A 16,512-nucleotide genomic window follows, 5' to 3' on the forward strand; every position below is an offset into this window, starting at 1 on the left:
CAACTTCGAAAAGTCAATAATTTAACTTTAGCCTCGGAAAAAAGCAGTCAATGTTCACAAAAACAACAGGGACTGATGAAGCTGTAACGCTATTTGATTGCCAACGAAATCGCAGCGGGATCAAAGCCGTTTTCAGAGGGAGAATTCATCAAGAATCGGTAATGAACATTAACAAGTCCAACCTGCGCTCTCGACTCACAAACAGACAGCTAAGTGACATCATGAGATTGATGTGGTTGAAGAAAAGAGATGTCAGGAATTAAAATCATAATGCAGATGCGATCTAGATCTTTTGTTGTTAAAGGGAATTTCTAGTATATATTTAATGTTCATATCCAAAGTGAAGTTGTACTACTGTACTAATTGTTAAATATGTTAAGGCAGTTTTTCCTATTAGTGAATTATATTGTATAGCTTGTATGGTTCATATTTAATGTGACCGTCTGTACCCAAATAGAGTCTGTTGCATTTTTGTCATTACTAGTTTAAAAAGTATCTGACAAAAAATATTCATATTCAAAGGAAAGGGTTTTGATTGCCTTTACCTAAACAAAATAGTTTTTTCAAAGAGGAATAAGAGTGTTATTGAACCGTTCTGAGGATTTATTAAATGCACCTTTTACAGAACAGTATGTCTTTCTAGTTTTTTTGCTAATTCATTTGTAATTTGGTGCAATATGGTTTAAAAAAGGTGATTCGGCCCGCACATTGTCACTTTTCTCTCCATCCGGCCCTTACCCTAAAATGAGTTTGACACCCCTGTAATAGAGAGTCCATAACCATAACTACTTGTCCCACTGATAGGTTGGGTTTAGATTGGCTCCATTTTGGACGTGGTTGTAGAGTTGCCAAGTAATAATGAACATTTTCCAAAAATGGTCTGTAATAACTTGGCTATGGCACCACTGTCTCTTGCCAAGTAAATCTGTTGTGCCATAAACCGCTCGAGGCAGAGGTGCATCCCGCCGCCCCATGACCAACAGATTTGGAGTGATGGGGTCTTTGTCTGACACGTAACCAAGTGGTTTAGAATAAATTATTCCCTCCACTTCTACAAGAACGGTAGACAGGACTTCCCCGGACACAATTTGATCTTTAAGTGCAATTTAGAGACAGGCTTCGATGGAGCGGATCTCCCGCTCCCAGTTCCCTCCAAAATGAGGTGCATGTGGGGGTTAAACTGGAAGGAGATACTCAGTTTACTCAATTGTTCTTTGATTGCTGGCTCAATGGTCGAGAAACCATTTGGAGTTCTCTGTTGCCACCTCTGAAATTGGTGCCCTAATCCGAAAACAATTCAAAAGGCTTTCCGCATATGGCAATGAAACGACGTAAAGCAATGAGAAAAGAGTCTGTATCCATACTATGGAGAAGATCTAGGTGGATACACCTTGTGGTGAGACACAAAGATAAATACTAAGCGCTTTTCATACAGTTTTACATATGACCAGAACGGAGGCTGGTAGAGAAAATTCTGCCATCAAAATGATGCCATTTTAGGGTTGATTGGATTACTGTGCCATTTCCGGCATTCTCTGCACTAATGTTGAAACTTTTTTATAGCTTGCTGGTATCTAATAGTTTCTTTGCAGTTCAGTGAATACATGTTCAGGTCCAGGTTGAAGGAGACGAATGTCATAATCTTATATTATGACTTTAGTAATGAGTGGTCAGGTGCAAGGCATCAATTTCCAGTTTCTCTGCCTTACGAAGACGACCTTGCACTCGTATTAATCCCGTTAATTTATCATGTTCGGGTAACAGGGTGCATAATCTGCTATTACAGTTTATTGCTTTCAAGTTTTGAAAGACATGGATCTCATCTGGGAAACTGTCCAGCTGGGCCTGTCGGACTCGTGTCCGCGCATCCTGCATTGTATAAAGAAGACTTACGCGTGTCTATGCACAGCTCGCATTGTATAATGCTGCATGGCAATGTCACCGTCCATGGCGATGTATAACTGTAGACATAGTCCGATGCCAATTTGTCAGACCTCGCCCTACCATCATTTGTATAAACTTTATTTACATTGGTTCTGGTTCTTGTTCGTGGTTGTAGGGTAATACACATATACATATATATATATATATATATATATATATACACACACACATAACTTAACAACAGTGTATTGCCAGAACATGACAAACACTTGCCAAAAAGCTAAACATTTTAAAAATGTCAGTTAGAATTGACAGAATAATCATATTTCTTAGTTTCTGAAACGGGTGATATTGTTTCAAGTGGTAAAATACGTTTGTGGTATTACGAGTAGGGATGGGCATTTTCAATAATGTCATATTTGAATATTTTGTCTCATAAAAACAAATATTCGTTTATTTAAATTTAATTAAAAAAGACGCAATTTGTTACGTTTTAATTTAGTCACAATTTCACATTCAGAAAAAGGTTAATTACTCAAAGTTTTCAAATTCGAGCTCGACTAGAACCTCTGCTGGTGAAAGTGAGGAAATTAGCTACAATGTTTCATAACATACCAACACAAAAATGAATGAGATTAATAAATGAATGAATCCGTATATGAAGTTCATGACAACAATCTGTTCTATGGAGTGAAAACAGTATCTAAACCTCCCACAAATGCACGTAAAAGATCCACATTCACACACTGTAACTCACAAATGCACACAAGAGATCCACACGCGCTCTTTACAAATGCACTTATCCTAATGCATACTTCAATCCACAAATATACTTAACAATAATGTAACTGTGATTCCATGCACAATAATAACATGTGCTGGCTGAGTGGAGTTCTAAGTCGTTATAAAATACCCTGATTTATAACCGCCAACAGCACCGAATAGCCTTAATATCATTGTATTTACTTTATTTTTTGAAACCTTGCTACGCATATGGAATAAGCCCTGCGAAGCAGTGGAAAAAGCACTGTAGCCCACTGCTTTTTGGGGCTTTTTGCTTTAATGTATTATTTGATTTAAGGATGTCAATTCTATTAAATTCCTGTTGTTAAAATAAACTATCAATTACTCGATTACTCGTTAACAGCAAAGGGATAGTTCATCTAAAAATTATCTCCCTGAACTGAAAATTACAAACATTCTTTCAAATATATTTCAAAGTAAATTACAGGTATTAAATTACATGAGTAAATGATGACAGTTCATCCAAAAATGAAAATTCTATTCCTTTTATATGGCATTGTGACTCTAAATAACACACAAAATGCCAGCTTCCTCATTTGAGTAAAAAAGTTTCTTAGTCTAAATAAAAGGCTAGTAGCACACAATACCACAAAAGAAAACAATGTGTCAATAACGCCCCCTCCGAAACTCTCACTTGGCGCATGTGTGCATGTGTCATAATTTGTATATTACATGAGCAGAAGCTAAATGTAAGATATAAAGTGAATGATTGGATTGGATTAATATGCTTATCCATTTAATTGCAATTAAAAATAAGATGTCCAACACTGATGCTGTGCAAAGCGACAACAACCTTGATGGTATGCGTTTCCGGAGTTTGTCCTTGCAAATAAATACAAAAGAAATAATAATAATTGTTTTATTATAATGTGGCGTGTCTAGGGAGAGGCCTCCAAGCTCTGTATCTTTGCCCGAACCCAGAGCGCTCCCCCTGACGTATTGGTGGAAATTCCCTTTTAGAAATTTAAGAGAATGCAGATACATGTCCAGCACAATGTTGACAGCACAATGACAGCTGAAATATTTGGCAATTAGGATGAGTGCATTTGTAAATAGTGCACGTGTGGATCAGTGCAAATCCAGTCATCAAGAGGCTATGAAATCTGTCAGTCAAACTATAGATCGGGTGGCGATCCTCCCAACTTGCCGGAAAAAAAGTCACTAAAACATTGCCACTGTGTAACATTGAAACTGTGTTTAGCCTATAGGCTGTGGTTAACGTATTAAAATACAATGTATTTGCAAATAATGAAATGCATGCTTTCTCATTATTTGTTTGTTCTTTAATCCCAAGCCCGTAGGCAGGGGGGTTCGGGTGGTTCGAACGAACCCCCCCTCACTGCCAAAGGTCCAGAATTTAAGTCGTTTTTTTTCATCTGATTATTGTCATCATTGTTTTAATCAATGCTTGTGACAAATTTCTTAGTTGCTGTTTCAAATTAATATGATTATTGTTGCAGGACGTGTGTGTGTGTGTGCCGCGCGTGCAGACAGAGAGAGTTCTCGCAATACACTTTTCAAAGCAACGTAAAGAAGCATCGCCTCTGAATGATGCGGGGGGAGGGGTTATATATATATATATTTTTTTATTTAAACAGATTTATCCACTTAATAGTCTACAACGGGGTCCCCAAACTACGGCCCGCAGGCCGAATGTGGCCTGCCCACAGATTTGGACCAGCCCTCTGAACAATGCCTTTTAGTGTGTTCACACCAAATCCGAATGAAGCGTTAAGTGCGAGTGATATACATGTTAAGTCAATGCATGACGCGATGACCTACTTGCGGGATAACCAATCAGGAGCTTGTTCAAGTAGGGCCGTGAGCGAGCGTCAGAAGCCCCTCCCATGACGCAAATTAGCGTCTGTAGCGAATTACACGCGCGAACGATGCGAGTAAACTCAAAATGTTCAAGCGTCCAACTATATGCGAATAGCGCGATTTACCGCGTTTGGTGTGAACACTCTATGAGACATTTAAAAATGTTTTTTTTTAAATATAGGCCTACAGTTTCACTTATATCATGTCTATATTTGATAATAAATATTGTCTTTCAGATCCAAATTTCGCTAAGTTACTCACATAGCCTAATTATTTGTTAAATTCATAACGTACCATTGCGATAGAACTGACGCGCGAACCATCGGAAAATTTCAAAGAGACGACAAAATGGCCAAGCGGTTGGGATAGAGAAAGGTTAATTAATATGCATGAGAAAATGTTTTGAATTTGAGTAGCACTAAATACATTTCAAATCATAATTAAATCTCCACAATAATTCAAGTAGTACCTCCGGCCCATGTAATTTTCTGTTACAAACCGACCCTTGCAAAAATAAGTTTGGGGACCCCTGGTCTACAATATAGCAGCCATATAAACCTAGAGTAATTATAATAATAAAACATAGCAAAGAGGCATTGACAGAGAGTCAAGAAATGATGATGAGAATAATTATTATTAATATTTCAGTAAAGTTCATTAAATCTATTCTGTTGTTAGTGTGGTCTTTAAACTTATGAACTGTGTATGGACTGACAACAGTGTTACATGAGGAAGCAATTTGACAACAATGCAATAAATATTTTAGGTGCATCAAAATGCGTGCTCGTTAAGATACCAGCAGACAAGATAATCCAGCACAAATTAGTGCATAAAAGGTCACCAAAATGAAGTATTTGAACCTCATAATTAAATACAAAAGGAGGAGAAAAACTGCAAAAAGGTCCACTTTTTGAAAAAGAACCCCCCCTTTCATTAGGCTGGCTACGGCCCTGAATCCTTTAGTTTTTCTTTTTGAAAGATATTCAATTTGCACAACCTTAGTATGATATCTCTGCGTCTGATCTGTGCCCAAAATTTAAAGAGACAGTTAACTTTAAATTAAAATGGCCATTTAAATTGTTCCGTTATATGCCCTATAACGTTTTGTCTATGCGTTAATTGATATAGTTGGAATGGACTAAATACCTTATTTTTACGAGCTAAAAGGTAGAAAAGAGATTTAAATGTTTTCATTCCGTTCTTGTATTACAGTTTTACGCTACCTTTCAGTGGTGTCCCACATTGTCCCACACAACGGTTTACCCGTCTTACATTTGGTTTGTTGAGTGGTGGTCAACCTAGCCCTTGATGCTTGAGCCTTCACCTACTCTAAACGTCTGACAACAAAGAGTGCTATTTTGACCAGCATTAATAACAGAGGGCAGATCAGACTCTGTATCACCATGTGTCATCATCTCTTACTGAACGCACAAGCGTGTCGTGTTTTACACAGAAACACGCTAACAATGCGTGTGGTAAAGGATTTATTATAATCACTACACACGGTAAATGCAATAGATAACGTTATGCTAGAGACATGTATAGAGTATATGTATATGAGAGACATACCTCGCTGCTGACGTTGGGAACCTCCATTTTGAGAGGAATCTACACTGGAGATAGAGATGGCATCCGGTTATCCTACAACAATATTCCGCCAAGCATTTGTACAACACGCGTGACCCTTCAATGCTCGTGGTAATCATGTATCGCGATTGAGCCAACCATATAAACCGAACTGCTCCGCTCACTAGTCACACAAACGTGGCTGTCTGTATCAGCACGAGCTTACGCTGACGTCACCGTGACGTGACGTGGGTCGGTGGAGGATTTCCTCAGCAAAGCGCCAGAATGCGTCCTTCTATGGAGTTTTTTTGCCAACAAAATGAAAAAGAAAATGCTCAAATATGTTCAAATAAAACCAATAATGAAATGTCAAAATGAAAAAAGGATAAATACAATTTGCTCAAAACTAGTCTAAACAAACATATAAAACGTTAATGCTTTAAATGCGAAAGCAAATGTGCCAGACTGGCTGGAGATTCCTCCAGGGATTTCAAATCCAAATTTATTAAAGGGGTGATTCGCCGGAAATACGTGTTTTTCTTTGTCTTTGGTGTGTTGTACGTTGCTCGTGCATGTATTAGACACGTAAAATGGCTAAAATTATCGGAACAAAATATGTATTTATCTAGAAGCGAATGCTCACCCAGACCTACCTGAAACGCCTCGTGTTACCACACCCCGGAGAATCCACGTCAGTTCGTAATACGATTTGTGTCTTGTACCGGTCCGTCGCTGGTGCAGCCATGTCGTGTTTCGTTGTGAAAAGATATCCTCTTTGTTTGCCCTACCAAAAGACGATACAACAAAAAATGATGGTTAAATTTTATTTTCAACACTGTTCCAGAGAAGTACAATCCAAATGTTCAGGTTTGTGCAGAGCATTTTACCAACGATTGCTTCACGAATCTTGGAGAGATCAAGACCGACTATGCATGGAAGCTTTTGTTAAAAAGTGGGGCAATTTCAACAGTTAAAACTCTTCAAGGTTTGTCTAGCACTTCAGATTCGCAGCCTGCAAGTATATTTACATTGTAAGACTTTTTACGGACTAATGCGAGTTGAGTTTGATGTTGTTGTTTCTTTGTGTGATCTGCAAATGCAACGTGGAAAAAAAGACAACATGAGTCCTAATAATCAGTAATTATGTTCCAACTAGAGGCAACAAATGTTGTGTTTATAATGGGGTTCATTGTCTTTGTTTAGTCGCGAAAAAACATGGCGTAACACTGGTTGATCAAGAAGGTCCGAAGCACTCGCAGTATTTATTATGTTACCATTCCCTGCTGTAATGCGAGCTTGTTTCTATCTCACCCAAACTCTGTATGATGTATATGGTTGTTTGTTTATTGTCAATTACTCTTAACCAATCCTTTACATCCTGCTCAAGCTATGCTGGCAAAGTTTTATTGGCTTGATCTTCATTTTCCGGATCAGATTCAGGCTCGAATTGATAAGAAAAGATCAATGCCATTTTATCACCTGTGAGTAGTTTTGGAACCAGTTTAAACCTTACATTTAAATAACCCAGCTTTCCTGTAGCTCAGTGGTAAAAGCATTGGAATAACAACGCAAGGTTGTGGGTTCAATCCCAGGGGATTTGCACATACCTATGTGTAAATGTATAGGATAATGCAATGTAAGTTGCTTTCAAAGCGTCTGCCAAATGCCTAAATGTAAATGTTAAATTGTGTATACATCTTGTATTACATCTAACGCAAACAATAAGATTTGTTTTAGCTGCGTCAAATGACCCCTTGAAGGGCCATGCTGAGCGTTGGTAATAAATTTAGGGGCCAGACATAGATTTTACAGCATTCTTTTATTTAAGTTTACTAATTGCACAAAACTCACTGTAATTGAAACGCACAATTTTAACTTCATATGTCAACATACTTCAGAACTTTTATTTAGTTATTTATTTAACAAGGACTGTCAATGACAGCCCCAGAATTAGCTACAGAGCATAATTTCATATGTAGTTCATATCGCAAAACCTTTTTGTCTGCTATGCAGGATTCTTTTTCTCTAAACAAAACAGGAAGTCTTTGATAAGCACAACTGATTCATAAAGCAAAATGTCAACAGGACTTTGTTATAAAGCACATGGATTACAGCAAAACTGTTTGATGGTCAACAAGTTGTCTGATATTGTATTATTTGTCTTTCAACTTGAGCTTGAAAGGACACATTCATGGTTGTATAATGTCAAATGTAGACAAATTAGACAAAGTGCTTTTTAACTCTTAACAGACACACTGCAGCTTTTCTTAGAAATGATCTTGTCTATTCTAGGGTTAATGTCCTTTGCCGTGGCTACCATTAATACAAAGACCAGATGCTCGTCTGTGAGGAGGGATCTGTGGGATGTTTTAGTCAGCTTCATTACGGAGAACATCTGCTCGCAGGAGTAGGTGCTTCCGAACATAGAAATGATGCGAGAAGGTGTGGAATCGATTCAGGGAGTAGAGGTGCAAATTCAGCTTCCCCAACTGACTGATGGGCTTTTTACACTTTAAGTTTATTTCAGAACGGGGCACGGCTTGCATGAAAAATCACTAATGTAAAAGCTGTCATCAAACCCGGGTGCACACCTGGCTAACGAACTTGAGACTATCTCTGAGTTTGGTTGCTCACGAATTGTGGAGCAGTTCGCCAGAATATGAAAGCCACACGGACCCAGATGCGCACTTAATGAGGAAGTAAAGTGACGCGTGCATGCATTTAAGCCGATTACGAAGTATTTATATCAATAAAAACACATTTAAGAGACAATAGTGTTGATGATTTACATTGGATTTGTGCAAGAATGAGCCAGCATTGTATTTCTGTGTTGCAAGTGGAATCAGAGCAGCATGCTAACGGTAATCTACTGTTTCTTCAAAATAGTCTGTCTGCAAGCAGCATAAAGCCGTCTGCATGCAACGCGTATACAGTTAACCCAAATGTCATGTGTATATATAGATCCGTGTTCTGTTTTCTGTCATGCGCTGTGCACATTTTTGATGGCATAAGACGAGCGCAAACGCACCAGGGTTCGACAGAATCAAGTTGAGTGTGAAACCAAACCAATGCTGCGGGGGGAGCCGGGAACAATCACACTCAAGTTCGGACATCAGCAAACGAGCCCAATCTGAAAACTGCATTAGATGAGTATTATATTTCAATTCAATGAGTTCCAATGGACTATTTCCACGTGATGTACTTCCAACTTCCAAAAATCTTACGACATACTAAATTCCCGTTATTTACATTTACTATGGGCCGTTGCTCCCCATGTTCATACATTATCAGCGACATAAGAATAAATATTCTATTGTTTTTGTTTTTATAACGTTTCACTTTTTTTCCTCAAACACAGCTCCGTTGCAGACATTTAACCACCGAACGCATATCAAAGAAAGCTGAAGGAGACAAACAGGGAATCATAGCAGCACTATGAGAGTGACAGTGTGAGAGAGCATGGACCTGACGAACACACACAACACGTTTTTATTTGTATTTTCCTTTCACTGCTATGCGGATGATACACAACTCCACTTGTCATTTCTATCTGATTATCTGATTGTTTCTGCGAGCATCTCAGCATGCCTGACTCCTGAGTGTCATTTCGCTCTGGATGAAGGACCATCACCTGCAGCTGAACCTTGCAAAAATAGAACTGCTTGTGATCCTGGCTGACCCAAAGATTCATCACAACCTCTCCATTCAACTAGGCTCATCGACCAGTGCACCTTAAATTTACATTTAGGCATTTGGCAGACGGTTTTATCCAAATCGACTTACAATGCAATATCCTATACATTTATCACATAGGTACATGCAATCCCCTGGGATCAAACCCACAATCTTGCGTTGTTAACGCAATGCTCTTACCACTGAGATACAGAAAAGCTTCAAGAATGGCCAGAAACCTGGGAGTAGAAAATTGACGAACAACTAAAATTGACGGATCATGTTGCCAGCACCACCCGGTCCTGTTTCATCCCCTACAACATTAGGAAAATTAGACCTTTCCTGTCCGAGCTTGTTACGCAATTACGAGTCCAGGCTCTTGTCCTGTCCAGACTGGACTATTGCAATGAGTTGCTGACTGTGTTCAGATTATCAGCAACTTTGTCACTGCAAGTCACCAGGGGTTGGCAGTTAGGTTGCTAGTGGGCGTTCCCATTAGTGGTTGCCTGAGTGACCATCCACTGATAGCGTTAGCTTTACCATCTTCCTATTGGCTGTCGCTCCTGAAAGTCTCTCTTCAATTGCATGAAATAGAAGATTTCTCAACTTTGTTGCGTCGCTAGACATGCCCCATCCGGTCGCCAACAGTTGCTACCGCTCGTGTCGCTGGAAGTCGCCAGCTCGCCAGTGAAATGAATGGTACCATGTGGCTTAGTTGCTTGTAATGTGAACGAGTGGTTAGGTGGCATTGGCTCCCTATAGTCGCTTGCATCAAATTTAAAGCTCTGCTCTGAAGTCAGAGAACTCTTTCAGAAAATCAGTGTAGGGACCAGGGGGTCTATACACACTATCCAATGTAAAAGAAAGCAATGTTTTTTTCATTTTTTTGGAACAATTATGTTCAACGCAAGCACTTCAAATTATTTAAACGTATGCTCTGTTCTCTGAGTTACAGTAAGAAGGTCTCTCAAGATTGTTGCGACACCACCACCTTGACCAACTGGACATGGCTCATTCATATAACAGTAGCTTGGTGGGGTACACTTATTTAGACCGAGTAAGTGTACCCCAGTTCCCCGGTGCATCTACCAATCCAGAAAACATGAAAAAGTACAACCCAGTCATTTTGCTTTGTTACGCCTTTCTCTGAAAGCATTAGAAAGAAATCAGCGCTTCAGATAACACTCTTCTTCTGACGTAGATGTAACAGTTTGCCTGAGTATTGATGCCACACAGAGAGTTGAAGTAAACAGGGTGACTAGACTGGACAACTAACATGACAAAAGGCTGAGTATATTTAGAGTTCTTGGGATGCGATTCGGGTGGAGTGTAATGGGAGTTAGGTGCGGGGTGATCAATGATGTCAAAGGGGTGCAGTGCATGATGGGAAGTGTAGTCCTGGGGTTTGTAGACTTCAGCTCTGCTTTGTAGACTTCAGCTCTGCTTTCAATACCGTCATCCCTTCCAAGCTAATCATCAAACTTGGAAACCTAGGCATTAACAACTCCACCTGCAACTGGATTATGGACTTCCTGACGAACAGGCCTCAGCTTGTTAGGTTAGGCCACATCTGCTCCACCACCACCACCCTCAACACTGGTGTACCACAGGGCTGCGTACTGAGCCCCTTTCTCTACTCCCTTGTCACACTCGACTTCAGGCCTGTGAACGGATCTAACTCCTTCATCAAGTTTGCAGACGATACAACAGTGATTGGTCTCATCAGCAACAACGATGAGACTGCATACAGGGAGGAGGTCCGGTACCTGGCCACATGGTGCTCAGACAACAACCTGCAGGTGAAAGGAGACAAACGACCCCATCCACATTAATGGGACGGCTGTTGAACGTGTTTCCAGTTTTAAGTTCCTGGGGACTCCTATTTCGGGGAGATGGCTCTGGTGCGGGGGGCGTGGTCAAAGAAGACGGAGCACATGTTACAGTACCCCCTCCTCCACAGCCCGCTCCAGTGGGCCTTACTGTATGGCAAGGACTGCCACGAGGACGGGATTTGGGTAAGGCAGACAGAGGTTGGGTTCTGAACAGAAGGCTACCTTGAGTTGCTGGAAGGCTTGTAGGGCGACGAGGTTCCAGGACAGGGATTTGGTCTGTTTCTGAATCAATCAGGGAATCAGGAAAGACACTGCGAGAGCAGTGGATTCATTTTATTTTTAATGCGAATCCTCTGGAAAGAGTTAGCAAAAACCTGTTTGTGTGCTCAAATCACTTTGAGCTGGAAGGCTTTGTCCACCTTGGCCAGTACAAAGCAGGATTTGCTACAAAATAGTTCCTTAAAGAGGGAGCAACACCAACTGAATGAGCCAAAGCTTCAGATGAGGAAAATGTTAGTATTTTTAAGTAAGTTAATGTATATGTTAACCTGTTCTTTTCAGGCTAATATTTTGCTAAATATTTCACACAATTAGTTAATGAAAGCAATCCAATAAATCTTTAATTTATTTCAGCTTGAGCAGAATGTTAATTTATTTTTTTCTTGTGACTTCGATGTTTGGCATATCAAAACAACATGGCACCCTACCCTTTTTAATAAGTTGACCAACAACTAATTAACTAATCAACTAAAAAGATTTATTGTTTGATGACATTATAGATTCATCATAGAAACGTATAGTGGTAATTTATTTTACAGTATTTTAACCACTGTGGTAATTAATGTGCATTTTCATAATTGAAATATGTTTTTGTATTGTTAGGACTGTCCAAAAAAAAGAATAAGTACTGTACTGAAGAAGTGACTTCACAGTGTAAAAAAACCCATGTACTGGACAGCAGCTTCATCTACATCTGGACCAGAGAGGGTGGCAAAGTGGACATCTATACAAAGTCATGTGTGCATTCCAGATCCTTTTAACCATTACCATTTAATTTGAACAGTGATTCAATGTTCAAAACAATTAGAAGCACATATGGTATTACTCATTTATATTTTCATGGGAACAGATGCATTCTGCAAATTGGAGAAAGCCTTGACCAATAAGAGAATTTTAAAAGATGTGGATGAGATGAGCCCTTTCCACCAGACCTCGTCGCTGGAGGCATTTCACAGTCTTACGTTTTGCACCTAAGAATGTGGTCCTTCCTTTTCTTGGAATGCTGTGCAGGTACATGCATAGAAAATCAATTCAATTTATACATTGTATGTAATAGTTACTCGTCATAATTCTGGGAATTGTTTTTCTTTGTAAGACTCTAATTTGCCGCCATGCACTGCAATTAAAATGCTGGGCGTCTCCAAGCAAAATCATCAACTGGTGAGCTACTATACAAAGTAAACTTTCACAAGTCCAAGAAGGGGGAATGTACTGTCAAGCCAGCGAACGTAGATCCAATATACCCTAAGGTTTACAAGCTTTTATTTTCCAAACCAAGCCAATAAAACATGCAAAGAGACATTGTACAACACGTGAAAAAAATAATATAAAATATACATATTTAAAAGATTTTAATAATAAATGTATAAATATAAAATTTTGTAGTATAAACAAAGAAAGGTATTATATAAAACAAAAAATGAAATGTTCAAATGTGCAAAAAAGTAGTGGCAAAAGGTTTTTAACACTTTTTTCATATTACAGCTTATGTTGGTGAACTGATGGACCTCATCTTTGAGAAGGTCTTTCAGGACCCTGTTCCATTTGAAGCAGAGGTGCAGAAGATCCCCATCCCTGACAATCTCTCTGCCCAATTTGAAAAGCTAGACAAGATGGAAGTGATAAGTGTCCCGGTTTAATTAAGGGCTGGTCTGAATTCAGCATACATTTCATCTCGGGTTACTTGGCTGTAACCCTGTTCCCTGAAAAAGCGGGAACGAGATGCTGCGTTTCAAACGCTATGGGAGAACGTCTTTGTTCAACCGGTTGTGAAGCATGTGTGTCAAACACGGCAAAAATTATTTTGGCTTTAAAAACCTCGGCAGGTAATTTGGTTAATTACACAAACACCTGCAGGTTATAAATACGCGTGGCGCGAAAGCGTCTTCAGGTTCCAATTTTGTCTGAAAGGACGTCCTGCACGCCTACAGTCCGGCATTGAGGCGCAGCATCTCGTTCCCGCTTTTTCAGGGAACATGGTTACAGCCAAGTAACCCGAGACGTTCTCTATCAAAAGCTACTCTCGATGCTGCGTTTCAAACGCTATGGGAACGAGAATACCAACGCCGCCGCACTGGAGGTGTCTGGACCCCCCAAGGTTGTGTGGTATGTGTGCACAAGCCAAGAGGAGGCATCAGACGTGACTCTGGGATGTAGACTCCAGGACATGTGAGCCTGGAGTAGCATGGACATCCAGACTATAAAGAGGATCAGCCCGCCGCGTCACACACTTGCTGCAAGGGGACACCTCTTGCTAAGGCCATAGAAGATGAAACCCCCCTTGTTGAATGAGCTCTGACACCTAGAGGTGAAGCTTGACCGCGGGCCTCATAGGCCAGAGGGATAGCATCCCTTACCCAATGTGACATTGTTTGCCTGGTGGCAGCCGCCCCTTTGTTGCGGCTCCCATAACATATGAAAAGCTGCTCAGATTTACGCCACTGGCTAGTGCTAGATGTAATTCTGAAGAGCACGTACTGGACACAGTAGGTGTAATCGTTCCTGCTCCGACGTGATGAACGGCGAAGGACAGAAGGCCTCAAGAACAACCGGATGCACGGTGGAGAATGAAACTTTAGGCAGATAACTCGGATGAGGATGCAGAATAGCTTTGACCATCCCAGGGGCAAAAATTAAACAGGACGGCAAGGTCGAGAGCGCCTGCAAATCTCCAATTCTCTTAAGAGAGGTGATTGCCATTAGAAAAAACATTTTAACAATCAGAAGCTTGATATGTGCCGACTCCATAAGTTCAAAAGGGGCGCTTATCAGACCCTCGAGCACTATTGCTAAGTCCCATGATGGAACAGTCCGTCTAGAAGGAGGTATCAGCCGCCTCGCTCCACGAATAAAGCGGGCGAGGCGGCTTTCCAACGGAAACCCCATCAATCAGGGCTTGGCAAGCCGAAATGGCGGGCACATAAACCCTGTGAGTACCGGGGCTTGTTCCTGAGGACAGTTTCTCTTGCAGAAACTCCAACACAAACAATCTGGCAGTGAATTGGGTCTGTATGGTGAACTATGCACCATCTGTCAAATATGCTCCATCTAAGAGCGTAGCTCCTTCTAGTGGAGGGAGCCCTAGCACTTAGAATAGTCTCTACTACTTCGGGCGGAAGCCCAGAACCTCTCAGCTGGTCCCCTTCAGGGGCCAGGCATGGAGATTCCAACGCTTTAGACGGGGGTGAAGTATCGCCCTGTGTGCTTGAGACAGGAGATCCCTCCTGACTGTGATCGCTCATGGTGTGTTGTCGAGGAGGGATACCAGGTCCGAAACCCAGATTCTGGTTGGTCAACGGGGAGCTATCATTAAGAGGCTGTTGACGGACCCTCGCTAGGACTCCCGGGAGCAGAGCTATCGGAGGAATCGCGTCCAGACCCAGGGGAGCTGGATGACTCAGAGAGAAGTAAGGGGGACATTGTGCTGTCTCCTGTGTAGCAAAGAGGTCCACCTCTGCTTCGTAAAATCTTTCCCAGATTTGTCTGATTATCTCGGGGTGGAGTTTCCATTCCCAGTTCTTCACAGCTTGTCTGGACAGCAAGTCTGCTCCCAAACTCATATGCCCCGGGATGTGAATCGCTCTGAGGTACAGGAATCTGCCCTCTGCCCAGGGCAGGATCTGCTGGGCCAATTTGTTGATGTGGCGTGACCGCAGCCCACCCTGGGGATTTATGTACGAGACTACTTACGTCTTGTCCCCCCTCACTAGGACATGGTAGCCTCGTAACTGCCGGAGGAAGTATTTCAGGGCCAGAAATACAGCCATCATTCTGAGGCAATTGATGTGCCAATCGAGAAGATAACCTCTCCAGATCCCTTGGGCTGGACGGACATTTAAGGCTGCTACCCAACCCGTGAGGGATGCGTCTGTCGTTAGCATCTTGCGACGACAAAATGGACCAAGAGTGGGACCTAAAGTCAAAAACTGAGGTCTGAACCACATAGGAAGGGTGCGAAGCCCCTGGCGCGTCACCCTTGTATGCCTCTGGGGGTTGGCCCTCGGATGAAACCCCTTGGCTTTGAGCCACAACTGAAATGGTCTCATATGCAGGAGGCCCAGAGTTATAACTGTAGAAGCCACTGCCATGAGACCTAGAACTCTTTGAAAGTGATGATTTGTCACTTTCTGGCCTAGCCTGATGCTCCTCATGGTGCTCTGTATGGATTCGACACGTGCAGGGGACAGTTGTGCCTGTCCTGTATAATCCCCAAATCCGTTGTATTTTGTGTAGGGGAAAGAACGATCTTTTTGACGTTGAGTCTTAACCAGAGAGTCTCGAGATGAACTAGGAAGACATCCTGATGTCGAAGCGCTAGCTCCCGAGACTGAGCTAAAATCAGCCAGTTGTCTATGTAATTAAAAATGTGGATGCCCTGGAATCGCAGAGGAACCAGAGCTACATCCATGCACTTTGTGTATGTGCGGGGTGACAAGGCTAGGCCGAATGGAAGAACCCGATACTGGTAAGCTTTGCCCCCGAAAGCGAACCTCAGGAATTTCCTGTGTTGTGGCAAGATCTCTATGTGAGAGTATGCGTCTTTGAGATCCTTCGTCACGAACCAGTCGTGACACTGAATTTGAGACACACTCATCTTGATTGTCAACATTTTGAACTTGTGTGTCTTTAGGTAGGCAAGGCAAGGCAAGGCAAG

General features: G+C 41.4%; 1 protein-coding gene across 1 annotated transcript in view; it reads right to left on the bottom strand.

Moving 5' to 3' along the window:
* The window catches only part of rps6kal (ribosomal protein S6 kinase a, like), a 69,041-nt gene extending 62,275 nt beyond the window's left edge, over positions 1-6,766 (bottom strand). Inside the window, exons 1-2 of the mRNA XM_079480220.1 lie at positions 6,729-6,766; positions 6,079-6,370 (exon numbers count right to left, since the gene is read on the bottom strand). Of these exons, the coding sequence (XP_079336346.1) occupies positions 6,079-6,105 (27 nt within the window). The 5' untranslated portion in view covers positions 6,106-6,370; positions 6,729-6,766. The remainder of the gene's footprint in view (positions 1-6,078; positions 6,371-6,728) is intronic.
* Positions 6,767-16,512: the final 9,746 nt, after the last annotated feature.

The sequence above is a fragment of the Barbatula barbatula genome (assembly GCF_947034865.1).
Source record: "Barbatula barbatula genome assembly, chromosome: 18".
Taxonomy (NCBI): Eukaryota; Metazoa; Chordata; class Actinopteri; order Cypriniformes; family Nemacheilidae; genus Barbatula; species Barbatula barbatula.